A 14,682-nucleotide genomic window follows, 5' to 3' on the forward strand; every position below is an offset into this window, starting at 1 on the left:
TGGCAGCTCCAGCCAGATCGGGGGGCGGAGGCGGGGGGGGGGGGGGGCATAGGCAGCTCTGCTCCCCCTGAGCACCCGGGCAAGGTAGGGAACGTTCCAGTAGCTTCGCAAGGAGGCAGGAGGGCAGGTGACCTTCTGCCAGTACACGTGAGTCCCTAAGGCGGCAGGGCGCCCCTTGCCCACCCCATCGCCTGCTTGGCGGCACTTAGGTGGGTCTCTGGGCCCTGCCATTTGCACATCACTTTGATTGGTGTCATTCAAGCTGCATATTAAAATTCCGCTCGTCACATCTGTGCAAAGTGAGGTGGCAATTAGAGAAGGCGGGCCTGGCACTCTGGGGAACGCCGTGCACCCACGTGAGCGTCGCGGGCTACGAGGCCTTTCCGGCGAGTGCTGGCAGACGTCCCCGTGCCTGCGGTGCTCGGGGTGGACACTCCACCTTGCGGCCTCCGGGGCTTGCCTGGCTCTGCCCAGAACGCCCTGGACCCACCTGCCCGCTCGTGCTGCTGCGCGGCGGTACGGGCCTCCCGCCTCCTACACTTTCTCGCCACACGGGGGGAGGGATCGGCCCAGTGGCAGGACGACAGGTACTTTGTCAGAAAGCAGAGGGGCCCGTCGATGAGCGCACGGCACGCTTGGGCCATGAAGTGACACCCCAAGAGAACGAGGTCCAAGTTCAATGACTGTTCTCTCACAATAAAACTAGAGCAGTTGTCATAAAAGGAACGACGTCTGGTTTTTTCTGGTCGAGACAAGAACGGGGGTTTGAAGTAAACTGTAAAGCAAAGGGCCTCCATCACCGTGACGGGGAAGAGCACCTTGAGTCGAGGTACACGGTCAGTCTGCGTCTGGAATTTCCTCAGACAGACCAAGTGCAAACACTTCCTGCATTTTTCCCCCTTCTCCTGGGAGAAGTCAGGGTTCTCAGCTCTGGGCGCGTGCAGGCGGGTGCTGGGGAGCCAGGCTGAGCCCCCGTGGCTATCCCACACGCTAAGTCCCCCGCACACGGGTGGTACCAATGCCCCTTCCCGGCCTCGCCAGAGCACCTTGTGGGACCATCTTGCCCGTGACTAGTGGGGGCCTGGCCGCAGCCTGCCTTGCTTCCCCCCTCCTGTGGGCACCCCTCCCCGGCATCCTAGGCCTCTTTCTGCATCTGGACTTTTCTCTGGGTGGTGCAGGGTGTGCTCTGGTGGCCCCAGTGTCCCCAGCACAGGTGCACGTGGCTCAGCCGGGACAGCCCACGGATGCCATGCTGGCCGGTATAGGGCGGGACTCGCCGCCCCTCTGAGTAGGGGCCGGTTTGCCCGCCAGCCTCGGTGCTGGGCACTGCCTCACAGCAAGCAGACCCCGTCCTGAGACCCAACTGACCTGGAACCGGGGCTTCAGAAATGCACAGAACATACGAGAGCAAATGGGTTCCCCCCATTTTATTATGAAAAATGTCAAACCGCAGACGAGTGTCCGACGGGCACAGTGAGAACCCACACACCTGCCACCGAGACTGAGCAGGCTGTTCGTGGGCGTCATCATGTCCCCCGTCTCCACCTCCAGTGCATCTCAGAGTAAGTTGTAGGCATCGAGCCATCCGTGTGGCCCTAAAATCTCGGGTTCAGGACTCATTTAGGGTTGTCTCTTTGCAGTGGTTTTGTTTTAGAAAGAAATTTACAATGAAATACATAGACCTTCAGGTGCCTCTGACTCACACCCTGAGGGGGTGTCACCCCCCAGGTGTTTGCCCCTGTATCAGTTCCCATTGTTTTCCCCTGTATCAGTTTTGCTCCTTCCAGAACCTTCTGTGAATGGAACCATAGTACATGGACCCTTGTCCAGAGTTATTTTTCGTGTGCGTAAAGTTTCACAGATTCATCAAAATGAGACAAAAAAGAATATGTGTAAGGGCGCCTGGGGGATCAGTGGGTTAAGCCTCTGCTGACTCTTGACTTGGGCTCAGGTCATGATCTCGGGGTTCATGGGTTCAAGCCTAACACGTGTTGGGCTCCGTGCTGACAGCACAGAGCCCGCTTGGGATTCTTTCCCTCTCTCTGCTCCTCCCCTGCTTGTGCACACATGCGTTCCCTCTCTCTCTGCAGGTAAATTAAACTTTTTTTTAAAAAGCATGTGCAACATGCAGAATGCCACGTAGCCTCTTATGAAAGGCCGAGTGACAGCAGCCGGGAAGCTGTCAAGGTCTCACGTTTCCACGACAGGCCAACTCAGTGTCCACGGGCGCACGGAACACCCGCCCCCAGTGTGCCCACGCTGCTCACCACACTGGTCAGCTGGGTCCCAGCTATTGCCGTCACAGCCTGCGGTGGAGTTCCTGGCTGCCCCAGGCCAAGCCCTTACAGCGCTGACAGGAGGCCGTTTCATTTAAAGCCCCTGTCGCCTGTACCCGCGTCTTCCCCAGGCCTCCCCGCTCACCTGGGGCCACGTAGCCTGTACCCGCGTCTCCCCCAGGCCTCCCCGCTCATCTGGGGCAGACTGGGGCCCTCATGTCCGGGTCAGGCCATCTGGCCTCGTACACTCTGTCCTGGTGAGGTGGTCTCAGGGAAGAACCCACAAAGCTCTGCTTCCGTGTTCAAAACTACTGAATTGAAAAGGCTTCCACAAACCCACAGGCGGTGTGTGCTGAGTGTGGGGCCCGTGTCAAGTCCGTGCAGTGCCCTGCAGAGAGCCTGGCTTGGGGTGCTGTGGCCGTCCCACTGCCCTCTCTGACATGTGCCCCCGCCTGGGGGTGAGACGGGTCCCTGGGCCACACCACCTGTCCTGGTTGAAGCATCGTTGAAGTTAAGCTGAGTTTGGAAAATGTTTGGCTGTTGTTAACGTGGCCTTTTGTGTCCTTACTGTCATTCCAGGATGGGAGTCCCAGCTTCTGGAAACAGGATTCCTGGGAATCTTCCTGTGCCCTCTTTGGACTCTGTCTCGGCTGCCCACAGGGACCCCCCCGTCCCAGATCGTTCTGTGGGGCTTTCGGTGGCTGATTTTCAGGATCATGCTTGGAGCGGTAAGCGGAACCTTCAGTGGCTAGGCTTCAGGAAGCGTGCCGCAAAGGAGCCACGCCTCGCTGCCTGCTGGCTGGGCTGTGCCCGCGGGGCCCCTTCTGCTGCTTTCCGTGTTCGGGGGCCTGTTTCTGAGCCCTAGGAGTGCCCCCGGCCCCTAGTCCTGTGCACAAGCACTTCCTGTGGGGCCTATCTCGACTCTGAGCCCGCTCCACAGGGAGACTCACGGGCAGAGTCCCTCCTGGGGATTTCTGGAAGGTCTGAAATGTTTTACGTGGTTTAAATCAGGAAGGCGGGGAGCGGGTCAAGGACACACAGTCCCCTGTGACTGTCACCCCAGAGAAGCCGTGCAGAGTCCTTCCCGTCGGCACCTGGCTTGCTGGCCCCGGGGAGCGTCTCCCAAAAGCCAGGCGTGTTGGCGGCCGCCTCGCTCCGGCGTGGCCGGTCGATGCCGTGGCCCGCGTGCTGCCTGCCTGGTGTCCTCCTGGCTCGCGCCCTCCTGGGCCCCGGCGACCAGGGTTCCCCGGCCACAGACTCCCACGGGGCCCGTGCAGGTGCGCGTCTGCTTCCACTTCCACTCCCCCTCCCGTCCCCCTCAGGTGTCTCGGGAACATCATCCGAACCTTCCATTCAGGAGGGACTTGGTTCCTTTCGGCCTGACTAGTGTCCGCTCTCTTGGGCTTCTCACTCTCCGCTGATAAGATCTTGCTGCTTATGCCGGAGCACTGACTTCCTTTAGGTCGGGAGCCCCGGCCCTCAGGTGTGCTGAGCCACCTGTCTGCTTCGAGGTTTCGCAGGTGCGGGCGCGCACGAGCTCACAGAGAGCACGCTTCTGCCGCACACAGCGGTGGCTCTGCCCGCGTCCCCTTCAGTCCACACAGCCCGCCGTCTCCTGTCCCCCGCGCCCTGGCACCGGCCGTCTGGTGTGCCCTGCGCCCCTGGCAAGAGGCCCTTGTCACTCTCAGCCTGGGACAGCATCCGTGTGTCCGTCCCTGACTTGGGCAGGCCCTGCCAGATCTCTGTGGGGCTGCTTTCCATCCCTGTGCGATCGGCGAGTGTTTTGTGGCCGGGTCCCATAGAGTTCCGTGGTTGCCGCGTCGTCGTCAGATGTCCTTCCCCCACTCCCGGCACCGGTCTGCCCCTCCGTGGCTGGCGTTAATTCGATGCCCTTCGTCCCCATTACCCGTCTGGCCTGCGGGAGCCCGTCTTCGTGCCCTGTCGCCTCAAATCCTGAGTGGTGCCAGCCCTTAACTGGGAGTCGGAGGTCCCCGAGCAGGACAGGCTGCCCCAGGTCCTTTCTTCCTGCCGGAAGCCCGCGCGCTCCCACGCTTCAGACGCCCTCCTGGGCACTCGAGCCCCTCATCCCCGTGTGACGACCGTCCGCGGTCTGGTTACTGCTGCATCTGGGGCTGTGTGGCGGGTGGGGGGCGGGGCACCAGAAGCAGCCGGAGTGTGGGAGGTGGACGTGGTTGGTGAGCAGCACCCAGGCTGCCCGCGAGGGGAGCCTCGGGGGCCCGCGTGTGGCCCCAACGTGGCTGGCAGGGCTCGCGACCCCGGGCGGTGCGCGTCGCTGCAGGTCCCGGGAGCTGGCGTGCGGGGTGAGCGTGTGGCCAGACCCCGCCACAAAGACTCCTCGTCCGGCGGTCAGACGGCGGGCCTGACGTTCGCGGCTCCTTTTCCTGACACACGGAAGTTATTTGCTGTGATTAGCGGGCGTGGTTCCGTGTCCGTCTGGGACGGCAGTTTGGAGTTCTTCTTCAACTACTTTTGAAAATCCAAGGTGTTTGCTGTTCGAGTCCCTCACCGGGGACCGGCCTGGGACCGCAGGCTCTGGAGGCAGGAGAGCGGCGGGGGAGGGGCGCCGGGTGGCGGAGCGGCGCCCACGGAGCCTGACAGCGCTCAGGCGCCTCTCGTGGCATTTTGATTGACTGTTCGCACCAGCTGGGTGAAAACTCATCAGGTGCACTAAAAGGGGTAATTACTCGATTGCGTCTGTGTTGGGTGCCGCTCCTCCTCCTCGCTGGAGAGCGGCAGCGGGGAGCAGGCCCGGGAAAGGACAGCGCCTGTCGCTTACGCGGGGAGAGGGCCGCACGCGCCTGCCGAGGACTGAGCTGCCTGCAGGTGCAGCCCCGGCCTGACCTGCGCCTGCTCACGACCGGCGTCGCGGACGCAGAAGCCACCCGGCCGCCGTCTGCTGCGGTCCCGGCGCGCCGGGCAGTGACCCCCCTGCACACACGGCCCCCGGGCCTCCCGGGCCCCCGAGGCGGGTCAGCGTGGCCTCCCCACCGTGGAGCAGGCTCTGCCTGTGAACAGCTGGAAACTGGGCCTGGCACGTGACGCATGCTGGACAGCAGACAGCGGGGGTGGGGGGCCAGCGGGACACGTGGCGGGTGCCTGGCCGGCTACGAGGGGGCAGGGGCGGGCGGAGGGAGGCCCAGAGTTCCCTCGGCCCGCATCCTGCTAGAATTCGAGGGGCGAGGTACAGAGAGGAGGACCTGGGCACAGAAGGAGCCCCGAGAAGGACACAGCACCCCTGCCGACCTGCAAAGGCGCGTGGCTCCCATCTAATCCCAACAGACGGACACTTAACTGACACGGCCGCCCCGGTGCCCGGTCCGAATAGTTGTGTAAACTGAGATCATCCAACCAAATAAGAAGTACCTTCCACTGAGAAAACTCCAGGCCTAGAAGAGATTTTACTGATCAGTCTGTAAAACATTTAGGGAAGAAAGTGAATCCTGTCCACATGCATCCACGACACAGAGGAACCCCTTCTGGGCTTATTTTTGTGAGGTCAGTGAGGACAAGGACGTTTCAAGAAAAGGAAATTACACAGCAGTCTGTTCAAGAGCACCGGGAAACACTCTTGAATTATTAGCGAACGAACCCAGCAGCGCCTGAGCCGCATGATACACGGAGACCAAGCCTCATGGTAGACGGGCTTTCCGCGGGATATCGAGTGGACGTAAGTGAACCGATACAATTCACCAAATTCTTAACTGACGGAGAAGCGTTAGAATTAAACACTCGTTCACAGCCGATGAATCTCTGGCGCCCTGAGAACAGGTGTCCTCCGCCCGATATGTGAGGCACCCACCCGATGCCGCGCTCACCTGAGGAGACCGCGCGTGTCTGCCGAGGCGGAGCGCGAGGCGGAGCGCGTGCCGGGCGCCCGCTTATCCCGTCTACCTGGTGTCGTACTGAAGATTGTAGCTCGCGCAGAAAAGCAAGGAAAAGCAACAAAAGCCCCGAACGCGGGAAGGGAGGAAGTGAAGGCACCCGTCTTCGCGGCGGAGCGGTCACAAGGTCCTCAGGACCAGCGCGTGCAGTTAGCCAGGTGTGGGATTCACGCACAGGGCACACGGATCAGGCTAGCAGAAGCCGACAGGGAGCGAATCTGTGGGGTCGTCGCTGTCGTGCCGTCCGAGCTCCTGTCTCCCCGCCCGCGGCGCCCCGGGGGTCCCACGGAACCGCTACCCAGCCACCCACGAAGGAGCCGGGCCCAGTGGGGGTGTCGCCTGGAGCCCTGCGGGCAAGATGCCACAGCAGGAGCCTGTGACCCCCACGAGGTCTGGTGACAAAGGAACTTCTACCTTCCCCAAATCAACCTTTTCACATGCGTGGGGATCATCCCCGGAGCGGCGGGCACAGCGTGTGAAAACCTGAGGTACGCGCTCTCCCCAGAGCCCCCCGGTGCCCACGACTCGCCCACGGGGGGCGTTCCTCACGGTCTGCCGCTACCCAGACGCGGACGCCCAGGGTGACACCTGCCTGGACACCGTCAAGGACGTGTGGTCTGTGTGTGTGACATCAGGGCCACCCTGCTGTCCATGTAGACCCTGCTAGGAGAATCCAGCACCCATAGCCCTTTGAGCACACACGCTGTGTGTGAAAAGCCTGGAGAAACCTCACGGCCTTTAAGAAGTACCTGCAAGAGGGGCGCCCGGGTGGCTCAGTCGGTTGAGCGTCCGACTCCGGCTCAGGTCCTGATCTCAGTCCGTGAGTTCGAGCCCCGCGTCGGGCTCCGTGCTGGCAGATCAGGGCCTGGAGCCTGCTTCGGGTTCTGTGTGTCCCTCTCTCTGCGTCCCTCCCCCACTCTGTCTCTGTCTCCCAAAAGCAAACAAACATTAAAAAGAAATTTTTTAAAAGACGTGTCTGCAAGAAACCTGCTCGGAGCTGGTCTCTCGCCAAGAACCCGGACTGTGTAGGCTCTCTCCTTGTGTTCTCTTTTTATCTTCTCCTTAGATCATCTGCCCTTTCCTTCGTTTTTGTCTAGGACTCTGTATCTGAAGCTGTGGTGTCATTTTTGTTTCGTTTCTGTTTTTTAAATGAAGTCTCTGGTTGAGCCTTTATGAATACATTAAATAAATACAGTGGTTTGTTTTTTACCCGCCTCCCCCCCCCCGAAAAAAACAAAAGAAAAAGAGAATGTAAAATATGTCATTAATAACCTCCAAAACCGTAAAATACTCGAAATTTTAACAGAAGTCTAACACTGTTCTCTGAAAGCTACCATCGTTGCTGAGAGAAATGAGAAAGGCTTAAAGAGACAGACACACTTGTGTGAGTCAGGAGCCTCAACACTGCTCAAGTGTCCAGCTCTCCCCAGATCGATTGATAGATGCCACGCAACCCAAACGTAATTCTAGAAGGACTTTCTTTCTAGAAGTTGATGAACTGATTGTTAGATTTGTTTGGAAATGCCAAGGACCTAGAATAGCCAGAAAATCTCGCACAAGAGGCACACCCCTTGTTCCAGGGGTCGCAGTTGGTGAGACGGGCAGTGGGGGCACAAGGACACACAGCCGAACCCTTAGGAGGGTCAGCGAATCCGGAAATAGCCCCACACCAAAATCACCGTGACGCACGCTTTGGACAACTGACCGAGTCAGTGCCACCAAGAAAGACAAGATGCTTCTCTGAGGTGCAGCGCTCAGGTGTCTGGTTACCCACAGAGGCCATGAGCCCCAGCCCGCCACCGCGCGCGGGAATTCGTTCGAGGCGGGTTCCAAACGTGAAAGTGGAAATCACAACACTTCTTGAAGGTAACGGGAGGTTTTTGAATCAGAATCTTCTCTTCCCGACAGACACGAGTGATAGACGGCACCCACAATTCCTCTGCCCCGCACGGGGAGCCCGTGTCCGGGCCCGTAAAGGACGCAAGAAACCCAGCGGTCACGACGATCGGTGTGAAAGGGGGAAGCTTTAGCAGATACCCCTGCAAACACTTGAAAACTGCCCAGCTTTCCCAGCCGTTAGGGAAATGCCTGCCAGTCCACGCGCAGTGGGATGGCGTGTGTGCCCACAGGACCTGCTGAACCCACAGAGGGCAGGACCACACTGCAGCCAGTGTCCTGGCTTGGGCAGCGCCAATCACCGCAGACCGAGTGGCTTGAGCGGTGCTTCCTTCCTCCAGGCATGAGGCCGGCGGTGTCCCAGCGCCTCCCATCCCCGGTGAGGACTCTTCCCGTGTCCTCATGGGGTGCGGGGGGACAGCAGCCCCGGTGTCTCTGATGGGTGCACTCGTCCCGTCTGCTCAGGACCCTGCCCCCACGGCCCCACGGACACTTAATTACTTCCTCAGTCTAAACGCAGCTGCGGGGAGGGCCCGGGGAGGACATGGCACCGGCCCTTCACGGCAGGGGAGTGAACCAGAGAGGGACCGGCCTGTGGTGCTCTCCTGCGGTCGTGAGAAATGGTGCGCAGTTCACGGAAGCCGCGACGCAGTTACCTACGAAGTTAACCTACTCGACCCCGTCATCCTTCTGTCCTCAGGATGCCTGGGAATGCACTCCCCAAAACCCTCCCCCGGCACCAGGAGCTGGAGACCAACCACGGTCCATCAGCAAGAAGACGGCACATCTGGCTCCTCGTGCGGGGGCTTCCGGAACCGGTGGGGCCAGTGTGTGGCCAGGATCCGGGGTGGGGACTGACTGGGGGGGGCATACTGGAACGTGGGGGGCCGGGGAAGGGTCCCCCGTGCTGGCGGGGGAGGCACCCAGGCGTGCCCGTGCACAAAGCTCCTTGGCCACACGCTTCGGGCCTGGATGTAAATCATTTTTTTAAACCCGACGAGGCAAGCCGCCGGGGGCCTCCAGGGAGGTGGCCGATCGGCCCCTGCGTCGCGCAGACAGCTACCTCTGTGGGCAGGGCTGGAGACCGGCACGCTGGCAGGTTTTCCTGGGGCTTCTCCGTCGCGCAGCAGAGAAGACCACGTGGCCGCGAGCCCTGGAAAGATGGTCAGCCTGGCCGGATATGCCGCCTGAGCTAGAGCCACGCGACGCAGCCCCCTGGCCAGGCTCCCCGCGCCAGCTGCGGGGACGCGGGCAGCCACGTGGCACGACCACCCCGTCGGACTCCCTCCCTTGGGGCAGAGGCGCGGGTGTACCCTCCCGCTGGAGTGGCACAGGCCCACCCGGTGCTTCTCTGGAAGAGTCAGGAGCCCTTCTCCCAGGTTTCAACTCAGTCTTCGGCTTTAAAGGCACAGATTCCAAACACATTAGTGGGGAGAGGCTTTCCATCTGCAGAAAATGGCAAACGGCGTGGGTGTCTGAGTCAGTGTTTAATAGGTTGCCTTTCATCATGCTTTAAAAAAGTTTTCACTTTGTTCTCAAATCTCAACTTCTGTAAAGACAGACACAGGTAGGTGTGTCTGTGGCTGAGTCGGCGCTGGCCGGGTTCGTCCTGGAGACGCTGCCTGTCACCGAAGCCTGAGCCCTTTGCTCCTGGAGCTTCCGCTCCCCGAGTCGGACCACACCATGGCTTCTCCACAGGCCTTGGCGCCACGGCTGTCCCTGATCGGTCCTGGGCCGGCCGGACGGCCCGTGCCGGGCCGAAGGCCGAGGTCTCAGGTGCCCCGAGTTCTGGGAGCCGAGGCAGAATCCCTGCTGCCGGGGACTCTTCGCGCTGGACGGCACCGGGGGAGGCACGCGCTTGGCCTCGGCCTGGACGACCGGACAACCGAAAGCATCTCCTTCGCGTACCTCCCTCCCCCCGGCCTCCCTGGTGCGTGCGGGAGGCCTGGGTGCGCAGGCGGGCGGAGGCTCTTTGCGGCCCCTCCTCCGTGAGAACCTGGCGTGACGTGAGCGGTGTGGTCGCTGGCCCACGAGGAGGAGCGTGTGCACGCCGGGCCGCGGGGGTCAGGAGTCGGTCTGATGACCGTTGGATTTCACGGCCGGGATGCGGCTGCTTCTCTGGGCTCTCGCTTTGTCAGCGCGCCTTTAATTTTTCACATATCCTTTCCGTAGTTCCTCCGACACCATGTGCTAAATTATTTCACTACTGGTTCACCTGGTGGGAGTTTCATAAAAAACTTCCCAATTCTTACCGACCAAATGCAGCCGAAACAAGCCACTTTCATCGGGAGCCGTGTCTCTGCGGTGGCCGGCGCGGGTCGTTGGCAGGTTCGCCGAGCGCAGGGTGCGGCAGGAGGGGAGGCCGGGCGCCGGAGCCCCCAGGCACCTCTCAGAGGCTGGCAAGGCACGAACTTTGCTGTTCCGTACGTGCAGGTGACCCCCCCCCCCCCCAGGGACCTGAAGGAGAGAGATGCCAGCGTGTTTCCCACAGGCCGTCCTCAGCAGGTGCCTGACGACCGAGCGCCGGTGCCTCTCACGCTGTGTGCTCCCGCTCGCGGCTGTGTCTCACAGCAGCTGTGGCACCCGAGGTGGGACCCTTCCGGTGCTCGTCGTGGGCAGACTGCCCTGCTATCCTGTTAACACAAGAGAAAAAGCCGTATGTTAGCCACCAGAGCGAGGCCTGTGGTCCTGCATTTTTCAGGTCACTTTGGCAGACCCGGGGGCCACGGCCAGGCTGCGATCATCGGTACTGTGAGAAGACGCTTTGCTCAGACGCAGTACGAGTCACCTGGGATGAACTCGACAGCGTAGACGGAACAGAACGGACGCGTTCCTTCCCAAATGCAGCTTCCCAAAGCTGAGAGGGAACGGGAGACCTAAATGGCTCTGTGTCTATTAAATACACGCAATGCGTCACCAGAACCCGTTCCAGGGAGAAAAGCGCGGACCCAGATGGCTTCCCTGGTGGAATCTACCAGACGCTTCAGGAAGAAACGATGGCAGGGTCTCTTGGGGGGGGGGAGGGGGGACACTTCCCAGGTTGTTTTACGTGACTGAAACAATGAAACAAAGCCTGATCAGGATATCACAGAAAGGAACAAAAGAGACCAGTACCCCCAGGAGCAAAGATCCAGAAACCCTTAGCAAAGCACCCGTCAGTTTGATTCTGGCAATGACAACACGTGGTCTCTCTCAGGAACGTGGGGTGGTTTAACATTGGAAAATCAACGGACACGGTTCCCTACAGTAACAGCGTAAAGCAGCAGCTGTGAGAAAAGCACGCGACACAGACTGACACTGGCTCGTGGCAGCGGGGGGACGTCCTCGGGGGACAGTGTCTGAGACCGGGCCACCGGTCCTTGCTCGAGAGGGACGGGAGCATTCACACCCAGCTAGTGTCTCTTCTCACCGCCGCTCTCAGCGTCACGTTGGAAGTCTTGGTGCAGGAAGACGGGAAAAAGAAAAGGCATAAAGACTGGAAGAAAAGAAAGGAAGGTACTGTTCACACCCCTTGATTCAACAGGCTGAAAACCCAGCGGAATCTAAAAACCAACGAGCAAAATGAACACATGAACTCAGGACACGGGAAGCAAGGTTCGTGCGAAGCCCAAGTCGTATTCCGCGTACTAGGAAGGGACCGTTAGAAAAGCAAGTTGTGAAAATACCGTCTACAGCTGCATCAAGCAGACCTCCAGTACGCGGTCACAGACCCGATGGAAGATGCCTAAGGCGCGTGTGTGGCAGGTGCAGGGCGTCCGTGGCGGGTGACGCGCACTTGGACCCGCGCCCACAGGTCGGAAGACCGCTTCACCCGAATGTGTGTGCAGATTCAGGGCATTTCCTGTCAAAGTCCCACTGGGCTTTCTGGAGAGGTTAACATGCTGATTGTAAGTTTTATATGTAAATAAAGAGAATCTTGAAAAAGAAAAACAAAGCTGGGACACCTGCTTCCTGATTTTACAGCTTAATTTAAAACTGAAGCGTGGTATATTGATCTAAGCTAGAAAAGTGGACCCAGGGAAGAGGGTCCAGAAATGGACCACCTCTCTCCTATTCGGCTGATATTCAGCCAGGGTACGGAGTCAAGTCAATGGAAAAAGGAAAGCCCCTCATTACAAAAGGTGCTGAAGTCACGGGAAGTCTGCAGAGGAACGAAAATGAGCTTGGACGGGATTTCGTTTGCACCAGACCCTACTTTGAGGTGGACCACGGACCTAAATTTAAGAGCGACGCTGGCAAGTTCCTAGAAGGGCACACGGAGGAGTGCCTCTCGGAACGTGCCCGCACGGGTGCAGTTGACTGATTTCCAACCTGGTCACTCCCTGGGGCAACCACAGAATTTGTTTTGCAAACATAAAAGCCAGGAAAACAAAGCTTTCCGAAGATAACACAGTTATCTTAGGGAAGGCAAAGACTGCTCCGATGGCACAAAAAAACAGTAACCATTAAAAAAATTTTTTTGCTACATGTACTTGACTGATATGAAAAATCTCCATCAGCAAAACCACACGAAGAAAACGAATAGGTAAGCTACAGACTAGGAAAAACATCTGCAGCGTGTACAGGCCCAAGCAACAATTAACCCACAGAATACGCAAACCACGGGAGAAACGCAGGCACGAACACACTGGGAGGAAGCAGATCTTCCTCCCGGCCGGGAGCCCGGGAAGCGGGGCCCGGAGCGCCCCCCGCACTGCCCGCCGCTTCGGGTCAGGGATGCAGCCTCGTGGCACAGCCGTTAGCAGGTCCCACCCGGCGAGACGCGCACCTGCCCCCGCGAGCCAGCCTTCCTCTCCTGCGCCGTGCCGGGACAGGGGACAACCGCGTCCACATGGAGGCCCGCACACGCCCGCACGCCGCAGGTCGGCCCTGTTCAGAACGGCCAGGCCCGGGAACAACCCAGGGTCCGTCAACAGGGGTCAGCGGCGGTGCGCTCCTGTGCGGGGCCACGCTCCGCCGTAAAAGGGAGCCCGCTCCAAAGGCGGCAACACGGATGAACCCCACAACGCGCGGAGCACAGCCTGGTGAGTCCGCGGGGGTGCGATACCGGGGAGGCCGAGCCGGCGCCGGCCGCCGTTCCGTCCAGGCGGGCGGGGCCCAGACCAGCTTGGAAACGGGTCACGGAGAACGTTCTCCGGGATGGACATCCGCTTCCTATTTGAGGTGGGGGTACCTCAATCGTCAGAACACGCTGAACTTGAGACTTCGGATGTGTTTCGTTCCATGTAAGTCGTAGCTTCCACCCTCTGACTTGAGGGTATCGTGGAGTTTTACACACGGCCCCTGCGGCGAGACGCGGCCCCGATTCACTCCGCACACCCGGGGACGACGAGCGAGTCCGGCGTAACCGCGCAGCCACCCCCGGCCCTAGGGGACCCCCGCCGCAGAGAGCGAGGGCGGCCACCAGACTCGTCCACGGAAGCCACGTGTGGGGCGCGGGGTCGGGAGCAAGCGGGGGCCGCTCTCCACGTCCAGACCCGCGCGCGGCTGTGACACTCGCTGGCAGGGGGACAGCAGCTTCCCGTGGGCACGCGGAGCGCACGTGTCTGGATCTCCTCCGGAGCCGAGCGGCCCGCCGCCTCCGTGTCCCGTGTCCCAACCGCACCTCGGCCTCTTCCTCCTCCGGGGGCTCCGTCACTTCTGTGGGAGGGAACGTTCTCGTTCTCGGCTGCGAGGAGGCCACAACTGGGTAGCTCCCCCGTTTGCATTTGGATTGCTTCTCTCCCGCCCTCCCCGCCCCCAACCAGGCCCAGTGGCTGCCCTGAGGGAGCAAACCGGAATCATCCAGACCTCCGAGTGGGGGGGGGGGGGGTCAGAGCAGGGAGCTTCTGAGCTGGGGGAGGAGAGAGACTTTGAAGTCTGGCCCTCCTTGGAGTCAGAGGCCTCCAGTAAGACTGCGTCAAATGTAATTAAATGGGGTGCAGCGCGCCGCCCCATGACGGCCAAGCCCAAGCCGATGTCGCCAGTTCCTCGACACCGTGTCCTGGGATCCCCGCTCGGAAAGGAGAGCAGTCACTCCCACCTGCTCCAGCGAAATAACACGGGCAGAGGAAGGGGTTTTCCCGTGAGGCTGCACTGTCCTTCCCAAGAGCGCCTAGGGGGCCAGACCTCAGACTCCGGCGCAAGAGGCGGCGTGGCGGTTTCTGGAAAGTGCTTTCTGCGGTATTCTGACCTCTGGTCCCAGCTTCGGCCCCAGCTCGTGGCCCTGTGCTTGGCCCCTCGGCCCCTCTCTGCCTCCATCTCCAGACGCTCGCCTCCGAACAACCCAGGGCCCGACGGGCACCGAGTCCTACCGCTCACGGGGCCCACGGTGTTCCCTTGCGTTCTGTGCAGCCCATCACACAGCCTGCCGCGGGAGGACCCCGCACGGAGGCCCGGCCGTTCTCCAAGACCTCTCGGGCCCAGGGGGCAGGGCGGAGGGAAAGCAGCGTTAGTCCCCCACCCCCGGGGTTTCAGGCCAGCGCCAGCTCACTGGATTCAGCAGGGGGTCTCTGTGTAACTGTCCCTTGGGCTTGGAGGGTGCTGGCGGGGCCCTGCGGGCGTGGAGACGGGGCAGTCCCGAGAGGCCCCGCCGTGTGCCCGAGCCCCCAGCACCACGTAGGGGGCAC

General features: G+C 60.6%; 1 protein-coding gene across 2 annotated transcripts in view; it reads left to right on the top strand.

The window, feature by feature from the left end:
* LMF1 (lipase maturation factor 1) overlaps window positions 1–14,682 on the top strand; it is an 88,505-nt gene that overhangs the window by 46,419 nt on the left and 27,404 nt on the right. Inside the window, exon 4 of one of the 2 annotated variants that reach the window (XM_042972462.1) lies at window positions 2,856–3,004. In XM_042972462.1, the coding sequence (XP_042828396.1) occupies window positions 2,856–3,004 (149 nt within the window). Of the gene's footprint in view, window positions 1–2,855; window positions 3,005–4,024; window positions 4,291–14,682 lie in introns of those variants that run through there. The other variant, XM_042972463.1, reaches the window with a different exon arrangement.

Source organism: Panthera tigris, chromosome E3 (assembly GCF_018350195.1).
Source record: "Panthera tigris isolate Pti1 chromosome E3, P.tigris_Pti1_mat1.1, whole genome shotgun sequence".
Classification (NCBI taxonomy): domain Eukaryota; kingdom Metazoa; phylum Chordata; class Mammalia; order Carnivora; family Felidae; genus Panthera; species Panthera tigris.